At 40.8% G+C, this 15,044-nt stretch overlaps 1 protein-coding gene across 6 annotated transcripts in view; it reads right to left on the bottom strand.

The window, feature by feature from the left end:
* Positions 1-14,073, bottom strand: part of CEP135 (centrosomal protein 135) — an 83,051-nt gene extending 68,978 nt beyond the window's left edge. For 5 of the 6 annotated variants that reach the window (XM_079920702.1, XM_079920700.1, XM_079920704.1 and 2 more), the window contains exons 1-6: positions 13,936-14,073; positions 10,162-10,318; positions 7,864-8,054; positions 6,413-6,580; positions 3,832-3,973; positions 1,635-1,719 (exon numbers count right to left, since the gene is read on the bottom strand). In XM_079920702.1, coding sequence (XP_079776828.1) covers positions 1,635-1,719; positions 3,832-3,973; positions 6,413-6,580; positions 7,864-8,054; positions 10,162-10,301 — 726 coding nt within the window. In that variant the 5' untranslated portion in view covers positions 10,302-10,318; positions 13,936-14,073. Of the gene's footprint in view, positions 1-1,634; positions 1,720-3,831; positions 3,974-4,142; positions 4,375-6,412; positions 6,581-7,863; positions 8,055-10,161; positions 10,319-13,935 lie in introns of those variants that run through there. The other variant, XM_079920705.1, reaches the window with a different exon arrangement.
* Positions 14,074-15,044: the final 971 nt, after the last annotated feature.

Genomic DNA, 15,044 nt, shown 5'->3' with positions numbered 1-15,044 from the left:
AATACTACAGAGTGGGTCACAAAAATGAAGACTTAAAGTATCTTTCTGGAGGTAGCAGTTGATGTCAGTGGTATCAATTACTAGGTCAATTTATAAAGTGTGGGACAGAAGCCAGAATGCAAAAGGTTATGGAGTGAACAGGAGGTGAAGAAGCAGAGAAAGAAGAATAAGATACTCTTTAGAGAAATACTTATGAGGAAGAAAACATTAATTAGCAAGAGGGAAAAGTAGTTAAAAGAGATTTTTAACGGGATATTAGTGATGACACTAGTGCCTCCTCACCGGACTGTTAAGAAGACTAAAAAATTTATAATTGTAAAGCGGCCATGTAAGCTTGTTAAAGAATAATTGATTAAAGCAATATCCTAAGGAGAAGAGAGAAAATGGGGCCAAGTGCCCAGGCAGAAAGACTAAACCTTAAACAGGAAGAAGTACCACCCTACCCACTAAGTCTTAAGGAGAGCCTGAGTGTGCATATTGCTCATTTTAAAGGGGTAGAGATAGGAAATTGAGAAAAAGGTGATATCCTGAGAAGGAGGGTCTTATAGTCCAGGGAAAGAGCTTGAAGAGAACAGTAAAATCTGGAATATATGCTGAAAAAAACAGAACAAGTTCAAACAAAAAAAAAAACTGATAGGGAACAGAGTGGACTCAATCAAGATTGATAACCACAATAGATTGGTGGTTTCAATCAGAATGGTCAGGTTATTTTCTCCAAACACCCCAGCCACCTCATGCAGAGATAGTAAAGATTGGTCAGTTTATGTTCATAAAGTACTTGGAAAAAAATATGATGAAAGAATGACTGAATATAAATTGAAAAATATCAATACAATTCATCTCATCTCCATGAAGTAAGTTTTTTGGTTGACATTATAACAATTCCTTTTAACTCCATTTTATCCAAGTAATCTTCAAAGTACTTTATAAACTTAACAGTTACACCAACACATAAGTTACATCTATATTTGTATGTGCAGATTTCTTCACTCCAAAAAAACGTAGTCATGTGCAGAAAATGAAAAACATGTTACCCAATTTAAACTTCAGTAAGCTGTTAAGAAAGAAAGCCTATAATTATCCAAGTCAAAATTTAGCCAAGACGTCAACAGAAAGTAGGAAAGAACAAAGCTTGTTAAAGTTATAATCTAACTCTGCATCTATTAATTCCCCTGCTTCTTCAGAAAACTGTGTTATGGGGTACTAGTGCTTGTAGCAAAAACATGCAACAAATATGGTAACACAGAAAAGTAACTTTCGAAGAGCCTTATATTCAAAATGACAAAATCTATAGTAAGATTAAAAAATTATTTAAAATACCATTACAAAGCATAACACACTTTAATAAAATACCTCCTGAGATGGAAACAGTTAATACGGTTATATTTGGGGAGACAGATGATTCACCTTAAAAAAATCAAAACAAAACAAAAAACTACTATTCACCTCCATGCATAATGAAGGGAATGGACTGAATGCCCTGAAGCCATCTAAGCCATTCCATCTATTAATTCTAAATATTAACAAATTTATGAAAAAGAAGAGCTGTTTTAAAAACTCAGTATCAGTAATATCAAATATAACTTAATTTCACTTACAATCACACCTACTATGCAAGTAAATAAAAATCCTACCTGCTTGTTATAATCTCTCAGTCCACTTTCCATCACTGCTAACTTTTCTTGTAACTGGTAGACTTCTTGCTGAAGTTCTTGAATTCTGAAACACATTTATAACTAATGTCAATATACTTTTGTTAAGAAATACAAAATAACAAGAAATGAAACTAGATGCCTTCTCTTAAAAACCCTCTACTTTTTGTTTCTCAGTGAGGTAGGAGGTGCTGTTCCAAAGGGTTCCGAAGCCACGGCATAGAGTACATCATCTTGCAGATTTAATTTTCCAAGAATAGATAAAACATTGAGTGGTAAATAATTTGAAACTCAGATACATTATGCCTACTACTGCATTTTAATCCTCAGGACAACTCTTCCAGGTACTGTTGCCAATTCTCAGGTTCAGGGAACTAAGCGTCCAGTCCAAAATTCACAATATTATAAAGTGAAATAAGGGACCCTACATGACCCTGTATTTTCTAATGAACTATCCTGCAATCCTAGAAAAAAGAAAAATATTGAGAAATACTACCACTTTCCAAGTAACTACAGTAAAAAACCTACTCCTTTCCAGAACTCGTTAATTCTAAGAGAAACAAGATTTGTCTAAATTATCTGAATTCTGCAACTGCCCAAATGTATTTGTTTTACATCAAACTTTGCCATGCATTAACATAAATATGACACAACCACTTTCATACCGGAAAAATAAAGCCTGAAGCCAGGTCTGCTTTTAAGAGAGGGGCTTCCCTGGCGGCGCAGTGGTTGAGAGTCTGCCTGCCGATGCAGGGGACACGGGTTCGTGGCCTGGTCCAGGAAGATCCCACATGCCACAGAGTGGCTGGGCCCGTGAAGCCATGGCCGCTGAGCCTGCGCATCCGGAGTCTGTGCTCCACAACGGGAGAGGCCACAGCAGTGAGAGGCCCGCATACCGCAAAAAAAAAAAAAAGAGATTTTCCATGGAGTAGGGGTGAGTAAGGCTAAACACTGCTCGTCCCTGCCATTACTGGAACCAACATTTCCTACTAATCTAGGTGTAGGAGAGGAGTATGTATGCAACCACACTTACATATGCACGAATGACTCTGAATACAGTTAAATGTGCACATGCAAATTAAAACAAACAAGATAATCAAGAGACTAATGCTACCTATGATGGTTTGATAGAAAAGAAGAATGAAGAAGAACATTAAGGTGAAAGAAAAAGACAGAAAATGATAACACACGTAGCCCCCAAAAACTTCTTGCATAATACTAACACACTGTCTAAGTCCTAGATTATAACTGTACCATAAAACAAAACACGAGGTATTTCATGGGTAAGGTCAGATAACTATATAAATACAGGTACATAATACTGTGTGAGATGAACTGAGCTAAAAGATCCTAATTGGTCCCTCAATCAATGTCTTTTTTTTTTTTTTTTGCTATATTGAGATTAATAAAGTAGAAAACTCCCCCATATTCTCTGCATAATCTACAAAGTAAAAAGCTAACTGCACTAACCATTTCCACCAGTGTGTTCCGTACTTTAAACTGTTTCTGCAGCTAAGACCACAGAGGCTGTCACTAGTGCTCTCTCACTCCTCTGTACCTCTTATAATTTTCTTAATGGCATTTTGTGTATTCCTTTGTCTCATCTTTATTATACTGGGTTATAAGCTTCTCAAGAGCTGCAACACCACCTTATTCATCTTTACATCCCCAGAACAGTTACATAGTGCCTTTTCCAGAGAACTTAATGAAGTTTTAATTAAAACAATTTATATCTGATTCCAATTTAAGGAAATATCAACATATACAGCTAGAGAATCATGAAGCAGAATTTCAAAGCCAGTTACAAGTCTACTCATGTCTACTGGTATTTGACAAAAATCTGAAGTTATAAGGAGTCTGTAAAAGATTTACTGGGTGATGAAACTAAATGTCAAAGCAACTCTACTGAAATAGGCTCTAGATGGCACTAAATTGTTTTAAATCAAATATGGACAGAAACATCAGATACATGATCTCTTTGAAATCAAAAGTTTCAAAACAAGTAAAAACCTTCTATATTCAGAATACACTCAGAAAGCATTTACTGAGTGCTTGTGCAAAGTTCTGTGCTAGGCACCAGAGATACGCTAGTTAAGAAGACAGAAGCCCTACTATGAACAGACTGAAGGGGAACCAAGTGATCAATTAACTGAAGCCAACAAAGAATTATTTAATGCACCTGTTATCAGCCACTTGCAGGAGGTCTGCAATGTAAGGGTCATCTGGCTGAGGAACTGGATAAGAACTGACTTCAGAGGGAGGGACTGGTTCATCAATTTGCATACGCTGGCGCCTGAAAGCAATACTTCTTTTCTTGCCACCTAAAAAAAGCAAATGTGTATTTCAAAAAAAAAAAAAAAATTAAAAACAAAACAAAACACTGTCTTAGAATTAAATATTTCAGAAGGTTAGCCTTTTAGTTATAAAGTGTGTCTCTAGCTCATATTACATACGGATAAAATGTTTTCTTCCTTATATATAAATACCCACTTGATCTTTAAACAATGCATTCCTAAAAACCTCAACAAGATATGGTTATAAAACAAGCTTTATTTTCTGCATGCTTGGTACATATGCCCAGATTTAATCCGTTCCTCCAAGAGATGAGGACCAGCCTTCGGCAAGATGAAAGTTGAGTGTGCCTTGTGGTATTCGCTATTATGAGCTCAAGAAATCATCACCAGCAGAAAACTGTCAAACGAGGAGCTTAAGGTAGTGATAACTAAAATAAACATGCTTATTAAGCAATGCCAAAGGAGAAGATAACTGAAACTTTAAGAAGCCAAATCAGGATACAGTGGAATGTATACCCTGAATTAGTATAATTTCTTAAGTAGTAAATTGTCTCAATTATCCTTAAAACTAGCAGGAGTAATTTATTTTTATGGTTAGATATATCTTGCCTTGGTCCAAGCCACATGGATAATTTACCTTTTCCAGTATCTGGCCCAGATTAGACATGTACTTGAAAAACTAATCGACCCTCACAAAGAAAAAACATAACTCTCAACTTTGTCTTCATTAGAACCCTAACAAATTTTTTATACTCCTAATCTTTTGTTTTGAGGATGAAGAAACCGGGTCAAAAGTATTTAAATGACCTGCTTGTATACACACCTGAACAGGTAAACCATTTTCTTCTTCCCTTATCTCCTGGTTTTCCTCCTTGGTTGCTCCTCAGTTTCTTTCAAAGACCCTCTTCTTCCACCTGTGCCTTAAATGCCAATTTTCCTAGGGTCTGTCTTTGGTTCTCCTCTCTTTCCAGTCTACATAATCTTACTAGATAATTCCTACCACATTCAGAGCTTCAATTCTCATGATATTCCAATGATTCCCAAATGTGAATCTCCATCTGGGATCATACTGCTGAGAACAGATCTACATATCCCACTGCATACTAGAAATCTCAGCGTGAATGTCCTGTAGGTATAACATACTCAACACACCCTTTGTGGAGGGTGGACTCCTGTTCTGCTTTCCACATTCTCTACCTTAAGAAATATTACCATCATCCACCCACTCATTCCCTTCTAACAGAAATTTAGGAATTCCTCTACTTCCCAAGTCTACCATATCCAGTCACTAAATTTTAGAGATTACACCTCCTAAATCTCTCTTGAATCTGTCCCACTCTTTTCTCAGAAAATCCTCTTTTTTGTTTTCTTAATTTTCTAGGTACTTCTGAGATCTTCTCCCACATTTCTCCATCTTTTCTGCCTTTGGCTCACGGTCCTCCCTCTCCATCTCATTTCCTGCCATTTCAAATCCCACTGATTCCTCCCCGACCCTGACCCCTCGGTTCACAATTCCTCAACTCCAATGAGTCTCCTCTTCACTCAGCTATAGGCCCACAGTAACATGATTACGCCTGGACTTTGTCACTGGTTAGAACTGTGCCAGTGCCCAGATCTTCAACTCTCTTCTGATGGCAATCTTCATTCTGACCAAATTACTTCAGTCTCTACCTAGTCTCATAATTCAGCACTTTCCTACACCTCACTTACTTCCATAATCTTAATCCCATGGTTTAGACATCTCAATGATCTGGTTACTAATACTGGAGATTGTTCCACTGACTTTATGACCAGACAACCACCAACTCTGCATATACCCCATCATTTCTTTTTTCTTGCTTGAGAACTACTGAGCATAAAGCTAAAAAGAGTAAAATAGGGCTTCCCTGGTGGCGCAGTGGTTGAGGGTCCGCCTGTTGATGCAAGGGACGCGGGTTCATGCCCTGGTCTGGGAGGATCCCGCATGCCGCGGAGTGGCTGGGCCCGTGAGCCATGGCCGCTGGGCCTGCGCGTCCGGAGCCTGTGCTCCGCGGCGGGAGAGGCCACAGCAGTCAGAGGCCCGCGTACCGCAAAAAAAAAAAAGAGTAAAATAAACTAAGAAATAAGAAAGTACATCATTTCCAAATTCTTTAATGAGTATGAATTACTTTTATAACTGAAATAATAATAATGATAAAAATAATAGAAAAAAGAATTTAAATTAATGATTAAGGAAATAAAACTCTGGGCACTGAAGCCAGACTACTTGTATCTAAGAAGTTATTATTACATAAATTTCTAAGCACATGTATAGAATATAAGCTGGATCTTCAGAAATAAATTTAAAAGTTTTTGTGACTAGCCAAGTACATCTTTTCAAATACTAAAGTCTAAGCATGAAAATCCAAAGTCCCATTTCAGTCAACAGTTCTAATACCTTTAAAATATTACATACGTACAATTTGTTTTGAGAGGCAACAGACTCACCTGGAGTTTGTACTATAGCTTGCAAATTCTTTTCTTGAAGTTGTTGAATTTTTTCATTCTTAGCTTTACTCTCTTTCTCCAAAAGTTTGAGCTTATGAACATATTGATTATTTAGAAATTTCAGATCAGCTGTTTCACGTGCACACTTTTTCAATGTGGTTTTCAACTCTTAAAATGAAAAAGATTCAAAGAGTATTTTACAATCTAGAAATTCTTCCATTTCACAAAATACAAAAAGTCATAGTAATTTGAAAGGCTCCACCTGATTCTCATGTATGCTTTGTTAGAAAGGCTATACCTTTTCTACCACTATTAACAAACTGCAAATAAGTCACTAAGCACAAAAAGGAATTATATTTTTCTTCTGTGGTATGAGCCTAATATAAATCATGACTTTTGATCCAGTAAATTGAATATGAAGCTAAGGGATTATGAATTCATGCCAGGTATCAGACAGGGCTTCCTATTGAATATGAGAAGATTTTATAATAAGTTAGCTATATAATTACCCTTTGCCCAGTACCTTTGAAATCATTCTAATTCTACCTTCCAGATCAAAGACTGGATATTAAAGAATCAGAACGACAGATACATGGCTTTCTCTCAGTTAAGAGAAAAACAAAAGTTATTTCAAGAACATTTCTTCAGTTCCAGCATTTAATATTTTCTACAGCAATTTTTTTAAAAATTAATTTATTTATTTATGGCTGCGTTGGGTCTTTGTTGCTGTGTGCGGGCTCTTCTCTAGTTGCAGCGTGCGGGGGCTACTCTTTGTTGCGGTGTGCGGGCTTCTCCTGTTGCACAGCATGGACTCTAGGCACACAGGCTTCAGCAGTTGTGGCACGTGGGCTTCAGTAGTTGTGGCACATGGGCTCAGTAGTTGTGGTGCACGGGCTTAGTTGCTCTGCGGCATGTGAGATCTTCCCGGACCAGGGCTCAAACCCATGTCCCCTGCATTGCCAAGTGGATTCTTAACCACTGTGCCACCAGGGAGGGCCCTCTACAGCAATTTTAATTCTAAAAATTTAATCCACATAAAGTAAAAATGAATACAGTTATGGAATGCAAATTTACTTTCCTTCTTGGAAACTCTTCAACACACCCTACAATATTTCAAGAGGTGTCAATAGGATGACTATCACATTTTCTAATCAACAGTTTTAAAGGTAGACTAGGCTTTCTTACATATAAAATAAAAAGGGCAAAAATATTGCATTTTAAAAATCACAAAATTTGGGCTTCCCTGGTGGTGCAGTGGTTGAGAGTCCACCTGCCGATGCAGGGGACGCGGGTTCGTGGCCCGGTCCGGGAAGATCCCACATGCGGCAGAGCGGCTGGGCCCATGAGCCATGGCTGCTGAGCCTGTGCGTCCAGAGCCTGTGCTCCGCAACGGGAGAGGCCACAACAGTGAGAGGCCCGCGTATCGCAAAAAAAAAACCACAATATTTTACCTTTAATGTGTTGGCCTGATTGTTCTCTCAGTTTCATTAATTCCAGGTATAATTCATTATTTTCCTTACTCAATCTTGCATTTTCAAGTTTATAAGGTTCCAATACAAAATCAAAATTGGCACTTTCTTTTTCAGCTTTCACAGCAGATAATTTTGATTTCCGAAGACTTTCTGTTGTATGAACTAGATCACTAATATTCAAGAACAGAAAATGTAAATACAAGGAAACATTCCATTAACTTTTAATAACTAAAAACATATTTGTAAAAAGACTTAAAATAAATGTTAATGTTAAGTGAGCTCAAATCTAAAAACAAACAAACAAAAACAAACACTAGGAGTCTTTCAAGGTACCAGAAAGTACTCAAAAACTTCTCAAAACAGGATTAAAGTTTTTTTTAATATAAATTTATTTTATTTTTGGCTGCATTGGGTCTTCGTTGCTGTGCACAGGCTTTCACTAGTTGCAGTGAGCAGGGGCTACTCTTTGTTGTGGTGCACGGGCTCTAGGCACGTGAGCTTCAGTAGTTGTGGCACGTGGGATCAGTAGTTATGGCCTGCGGGCTCTAGAGCGCGGGCTTAGTAGTTATGGCCCGTGGGCTCAGTCACTCCGCGGCATGTGGGCTCTTCCCAGACCAGGAATCGAACCTGTGCCCCCTGCATTGGCAGGCGGATTCTTAACCACTGAGCCACCAGTGAAGTCCCAAAACAAGATTAATTAAAAGTTATGAAACAGGCTTCCCTGGTGGCACAGTGGTTGGGAGTCCGCCTGCCAATGCTGGGGACACGGGTTCATGCCCTGGTCTGGGAGGATCCCATGTGCCGCAGAGCGGCTGGGCTCGGGAGCCATGGCCGCTGGGCCTGCGCGTCCGGAGCCTGTGCTCCACAGCGGAAGAGGCCACAACAGTGAGAGGCCCACATACCGCAAAAAAAAAAAAAAAAGTTATGAAACATATACACACAGGCAGAATCATCTTTCAATCTCCCCTCTAACTTACCCCCCCATGTCTAATTAGTCACCTAATCTGGTGGAATCTGTGAAACTTATTTGTTCATTCAGCAAACATTTACTGAATACCTGCTATATGCTGTGTCAGGGACGCAACAAATAATGAGTCAGTTCCCGACCTCTAAGAACACAGACCAGTGGAATATTCATTCCATCAACATTTATTGAGCAGGGCACATGGTAAAGAACCCACTATCACGGATCTTATATTCTACTAACAATTTGTCAAAAGTTATAATACTATGTGATAACCTCAACAAATATTTCAGTGCCAACAATGTGTTCAGCCTGTTCTAGGTATGCCAGTTATAAAGTCAGTCTCTAGTCTCATGGAGTTTGCATTCTATCGGGAAGATAAAACAAGTTTCCAACAATGATAATAGCTAATAACATGCAGCAGATGTGACAGAGTCCTGCAGGCCATATGGCTAACTGAACATAAGGGCAAGGCAGGAGGGAGAGGAGAAAGGGACTTTATAGGCAGATAGAATAGCATATGGAGAGACCAAGGAAGAAAGTGAACACATGTTTAGGAGCTTCAGGTGGTTAATACAGGGGAGATGAAGGTGTACGAGTATAAAATCACTGTGGAAAAAGTTTGTCAGTTTCCTGAAAAGTTAAATATACTTCTACCCTATAACTCCGAATTGTCGATCTAGTACTCGATCATGAAGGATTCTGCAGGCCATGCTAAAGACCATAAAGTATCTTTCATCCATTCTCTCCTTTCCATCATCATCACTTATAGTCCTACTGCAAAAGCCTCCTAGGCCACTTCCCTGCTCTAGTCTCAAATCACAGTAGTAGAATTCATGTGGAAAAGAACAAAAATCACAAAGACTCTTTCAGTTAAAGTAACAAGTAACAGCTAAAGTCATGGTCAACCACATTAGAGAAACATTATAAATGTAACAGTAATTAGAGACCAGTGACTAACATAATGTCAACTATATTTCAATAAAAAATTAATGATCAGTGAATAAAGCAGTTACAGAACTCTCAACTAGATCAGAAAATCACATTAAAAATTGTACTTTTACTCACAGACAAAACCTGCAGAAACATTCACTCTGAATAGTATAGTGTGAATGGTGACCCTAGAGTTTTGCAATGTGGAGGCCCTGAATGACGACAGCAGAGTAGAATCTAAGAAGAATAGAGAAACTTCAGATGACTTAAGGACTTTTAAAAAATCTACCCATTTCTCTACTGAAGGATAAAGTTCAATCAGAAACTAGATAAATGGGATTAAGGATCACACAGGTTTAGAACCGTATTTTCATCTTTACCTGAAAAGTTTTTCTACCAAAGGTAAACACTCCACTGTCAGAGTCTGGCGGTATCCCAACTGATCCAATCTTTTCCTAATATTAATATATTTTCTTTCTGCAGCTGTAGTCATCTTGTCTTCCAAACTGGTTTTATTCATTTCCAAAAGTTAAAATCCTAAAAGAAAAGAATGAAACATCATTCTGTTATCAGCTATTATTATTGTTTCACGTTAAGAAGAAAAGAATCTTTTAATACGAAGCACTTATTCTTTGTTTCTTTTCAGGTAGGCAGTCTTCTGGAATATTCAGATTGATTTAAATCCAATGTTTATGATATTCACATTGCTGCATTAAAATAAACATCTCCTCATAAGCCTATACAGAAAAGTTAAAACAGGGACTTCCCTGGTGGTGCAGTCGTTAAGAATCCGCCTGCCAATGCAGGGCACATGGGTTCGAGCCCTGGTCCAGGAAGATCCCACATGTCGCGGAGCAACTAAACCCCTGTGCCACAACTACTGAGCCCGCGTGCCACAACTACTGAAGCCTGTACGCCTAGAGCCCGTGCTTCACAACAAAGAGAAACCACCGCAACGAGAAGCCCACGCACCACAACGAAGAGTAGCCCCCGCTTGCTGCAACTAGAGAAAGCCCACGTGCGGCAACGAAGACCCAATGCAGCAAAAAATAAATAAATAATTTTTTTAAAACAAGTTAAAACAATAAAGCTTCTAGAAAAAAAAAATATTTTCCCAAGCCTGAGACAGGCAAAGAATACTTAGAAAAGCCTCTTTTAACAGCATTAAATACAAAGGAAAAACTTGATAAACTGGATTTCTTTAAATTGAAAAGTCTGCTCATCAAAATATGCCCTTTTATTTGACAAACAAAAACAAAAGAGGAGAAAAATATTCGTAATATCTAACAAAGGATTTGTATATGGGATAAAGAACCCTTACAATTCAATAATAAAGACAACCCAATAAGAAAATGGGCTAAGACTTGCAAAAGATACCTGAATGGGAATAATCATATGAAAAGTTGCTTAATACCATTAGACATCAGGGAAATTGAAACCACAATGAGATACAATTATGCCCATACTAGAATGGCTAAAATTAAAGGTACAATATCAAATGTCATTAAGGACTTGGAGTAACAGGAATCTTCACATTGCTGACAGGAGTGTAAAATCTCTGTGGAAAAAGCCTGGTAACTTCTTATAAAGTTAAACATACTTCTATCCTATGACTCTCTAATTCTATTCCAAGGTATTTACTCAAGGAAATGAAAATAAGCATCTACAAAGAGACTCTACAAGAATATTCGAAGCAGCTTTATTCATAATAGCCCCAAACTGCAAACAACCTATTTATCCACCAATAGAGGAAAGATGTTACATAACATACATATACTGTATGATTCCATTTATATGAAGTTCAAGAACAGGCAAAATTAAACTATGTGCACAGAAATGAGAACAGCAGTGGCCTAGGGCTATGCGGGTGTGAGGAGAGCCTGACTGGATGGGCTACAAGGGAACTTTCTGAGGTAATGAAAATATTGTGTTGATGGGGACAGACGTCACACCAGTGTATACATTTATCAAAGCTTTTCAAATAGCACACTTAAGATCTGTGCATTTCACCATGTAAATTTTACTTAGTTTAGAAAGAGAAAAAGACACAAACGCATAAGCATCTCTGTACATGTTTTTATCCTTGTCTTTTTAAATATTTATGAATATATTATCTATCAACCTGCCCTAAAATGGAGTCATTCAAAAATCACTTCTTGGGCTTCCCTGGTGGCACAGTGGTTGAGAGTCCGCCTGCCGATGCAGGGGACACGGGTTCGTGCCCCAGTCCGGGAAGATCCCACATGCCGCGGAGCGGCTGGGCCCGTGAGCCATGGCCGCTGAAGCTGCATGTCCGGAGCCTGTGCTCCGCAACGGGAGAGGCCACGGCAGTGAGAGGCCCAAGTACCGCAAAAAAAAAAAAAATCACTTCTTTAGAAAAATGTGCTCTTTTCTAATTTTGCCAGGTAAATATGGTCCTAATACTCGTATTTCTAAACCAAATAAAAACTCTGTTATATATCTCTACTGTTCACAATTTATAAAACATGCAAGTATATGAATACATGCAAAATTTGGTCCTCACAACCACCCTGTGAGGGAGACAGGGTGCAGGACACCCTCCCTGTTCAAAGATGAGGTAAGACTGCCTCAAGAGAGTAACTTTCGGGACTTCCCTGGTGGCGCAGTGGTTAAGAATCCGCCTGTCAATGCAGGGGACACGGGTTGGAGCCCTGGTCCGGGAAGATCCCACATGCCGCGGAACAACGAAGCCCGCGTGCCACAACTAATAAGCCTGCGAGCCACAACTACTGAGCCCGTGCACCTAGAGCCCATGCTCCGCAACAAGAGAAGCCCACGCACCACAACGAAGAGCAGCCCCCGCTCTCCGCAACTAGAGAAAGCCCGCGCGCAGCAATGAAGACCCAAGGCAGCCAATAAATAAATAAAAAGAGTAACTATATTCCCAAACCACAAGGCCACGAAGTAGGTGGGCATTCAGGTCCCCTGAGTCCTGATCCAGCACTCTGGTTTCTGTACTATGCTGCCTCAACTTATCAAATCACTAAATTAGTACCTCTCCTTGATTACTCCTTTCTACAAATCTTTCCTTCTCCACACTCTTGCTAGCCTTTTCTTTGAATGGAGTCCCCATTCTATACTAGGTTCTTTCTAGGTTCCTTCCACAAGAGGGACCTGACTGATGCAGGGTGTTCTAGAAAAAGTCCTGGAGACATCAGAAATTCACCGGTCAAACCAAGAACTAGTAGAGCCTCAACATTCAAACATGTCTCCATTTTGTCTGGTACCCACCTTGGTTACCCAGAAATAATACTTCCTCACATCCTTCTGAGAGAGAGGGAGAATATGAATATGAATCAAAAAATCATCCACACACAGGACAGATGAAAAAGATTAAAATCCTCCCAACAAGGACAAAAAACACGTATTAAGCTTTCCCCACCCATAGGCTGCTGTCCTCCACCACCGCCCCCATCTCCATTACCCAAACACTGTGGCTATACTGAAAATTTCTAGCAAAACAACATAAAAGGTAAGGTTTGGAGGTCCTCCACACATACGTGTTTAGAACCAGCCACTTGCTTAACTCTGGGGGGTTGACGTCTGAAAGCCAGTACATCTTATTTTTACAAAAATATCCTGTGCGTACATATGCACAGGGGCCAAAAAAACAAAACATAACAAACCCCCAAACCAACCTTAACTGAGTTTATCTCGGGAATCCTCACTCATTTCAGAGAGTGGAAGCAAGAGGGGATGTTTACTAAGGTGCTGGCCAAGGGTTAATAAACGACTCTCGTCCTACGCTTTGGGGCACTTTTGTTTTTACAAAGAGCCTGTATGATTCTTATATGAAAAGAGCATTTTAACTTTTAAATCAACCCATCAGTCAGTAGAAGGCGGGTCCGCGGGGGCCGCACAGACGCTCGCGGCGAGAGGGTTAGGAGGAAACAGGGGGCTCCCGCGGCCCCAGGCCGACCTCTGGGCCGCAGCTCCGCAGTCGGGTGTTGAAGGGAAGGGGTGTCAGCAGCGGGGCGGCGGGGAGTCTCCGCGCCCCGTCCGCCAGCCCGCCCGGGCCCCACTTCCTCCCAAGGTTGCGCGGCCTCTCTCCCGGCCGCGCCCCGGCCCGCCGGGACCGCCCGGGAGGCGGAGGCACTGCCCAGCTCGGCCCTTCCGCCCCGCGCCGCGCTCACCCGCAGACCCGGCCGCTGCTCCCTCCGCCTGCGGTCGCATTCTCTCTCGCGCCTCGCCTCCCTTGCTGGCTCCTTCCGCCCCAGACACCGGTTCCGGCTCCAGGACAGTTTGAAAATGGCGCGGAGAGACTATCGGGGCAGGCGCGGAGGAGGCGCCGCGGTTGCCTCGGTAACGGGAGCGGCAGTCGTTTCGCCGCGCGCGGCGGGGACGCGCCCGACAGAGATGGCGACGCTAGGCCCGGCCCGGAAACGCAACGGCCCGCACGGCGCGACGCCGCGGCACCCCTAGCGGCGGGCGAACCCCGAACCTCAGCGGGCGCCAGAAACTGTGTCATCCTCTCCGTCGTGTGCCTTAACCTTCTGGACGCGGGGTTGAAACCCTGCCCAGCCCTGGTCCCTGCTGCGGATTGGCCTTCACCTGCTAGGGGGACGCCTACTCACCACGTAAACTCCAGCTTAAATAGCCAGTTGTCTGTGCAACTTTCCCTGAGAACCACCCACACCCACGTCCCCGATGCGTAGATCCTTATATTATATTCATCCCATTATGATGAGTATAATATCACTATGTTTTGATCCCATGAGTTATAACTCATCCCGTCAAAAGGTAATTATTTGTTTATATGTCTCTCCCTGCCTCCTCCAATTTTGAATTCCTTGAGTCAAGATTATTTTACTCAGCTAGTTTCTCTGGCACCGACCGCAGTAAACATGTGTGAATGAAATTACATTTAAATCAACTGGTTATAGAGAGCCTGCTCATATATAGAAAACACATGGTCAAATCCTAGAATTCCATTTCTCGCGTGAAAACTTCTAGATGATCAGAGAGAAGCTCATTTCCTCCTTTCTATTTACTACTCTCTCAAGTAGGACTTCCGTTCTGAAAATGTACCTAATCTTTGGGTATCACCTAACTGCTCTGTGGGTTGTGAATACTTTGTACTCATTCATATATTGCTTTAACCATTTTCATTGTGTGTGCCTTGTATGTTTTCCCACGTGCTTTAATAAGTTGTTTTATGAATTGTGGGGCAATCCTGTTGGGGCCACCCTCAAACCTGATAACTGGGGGGAAGGAGAGCCAGATGCAGAGAGAAAAAAAAATA

Source organism: Stenella coeruleoalba, assembly GCF_951394435.1.
Source record: "Stenella coeruleoalba genome assembly, chromosome: 4".
NCBI lineage: Eukaryota > Metazoa > Chordata > Mammalia > Artiodactyla > Delphinidae > Stenella > Stenella coeruleoalba.
This window is presented reverse-complemented; position numbering and strand designations above follow the sequence as displayed.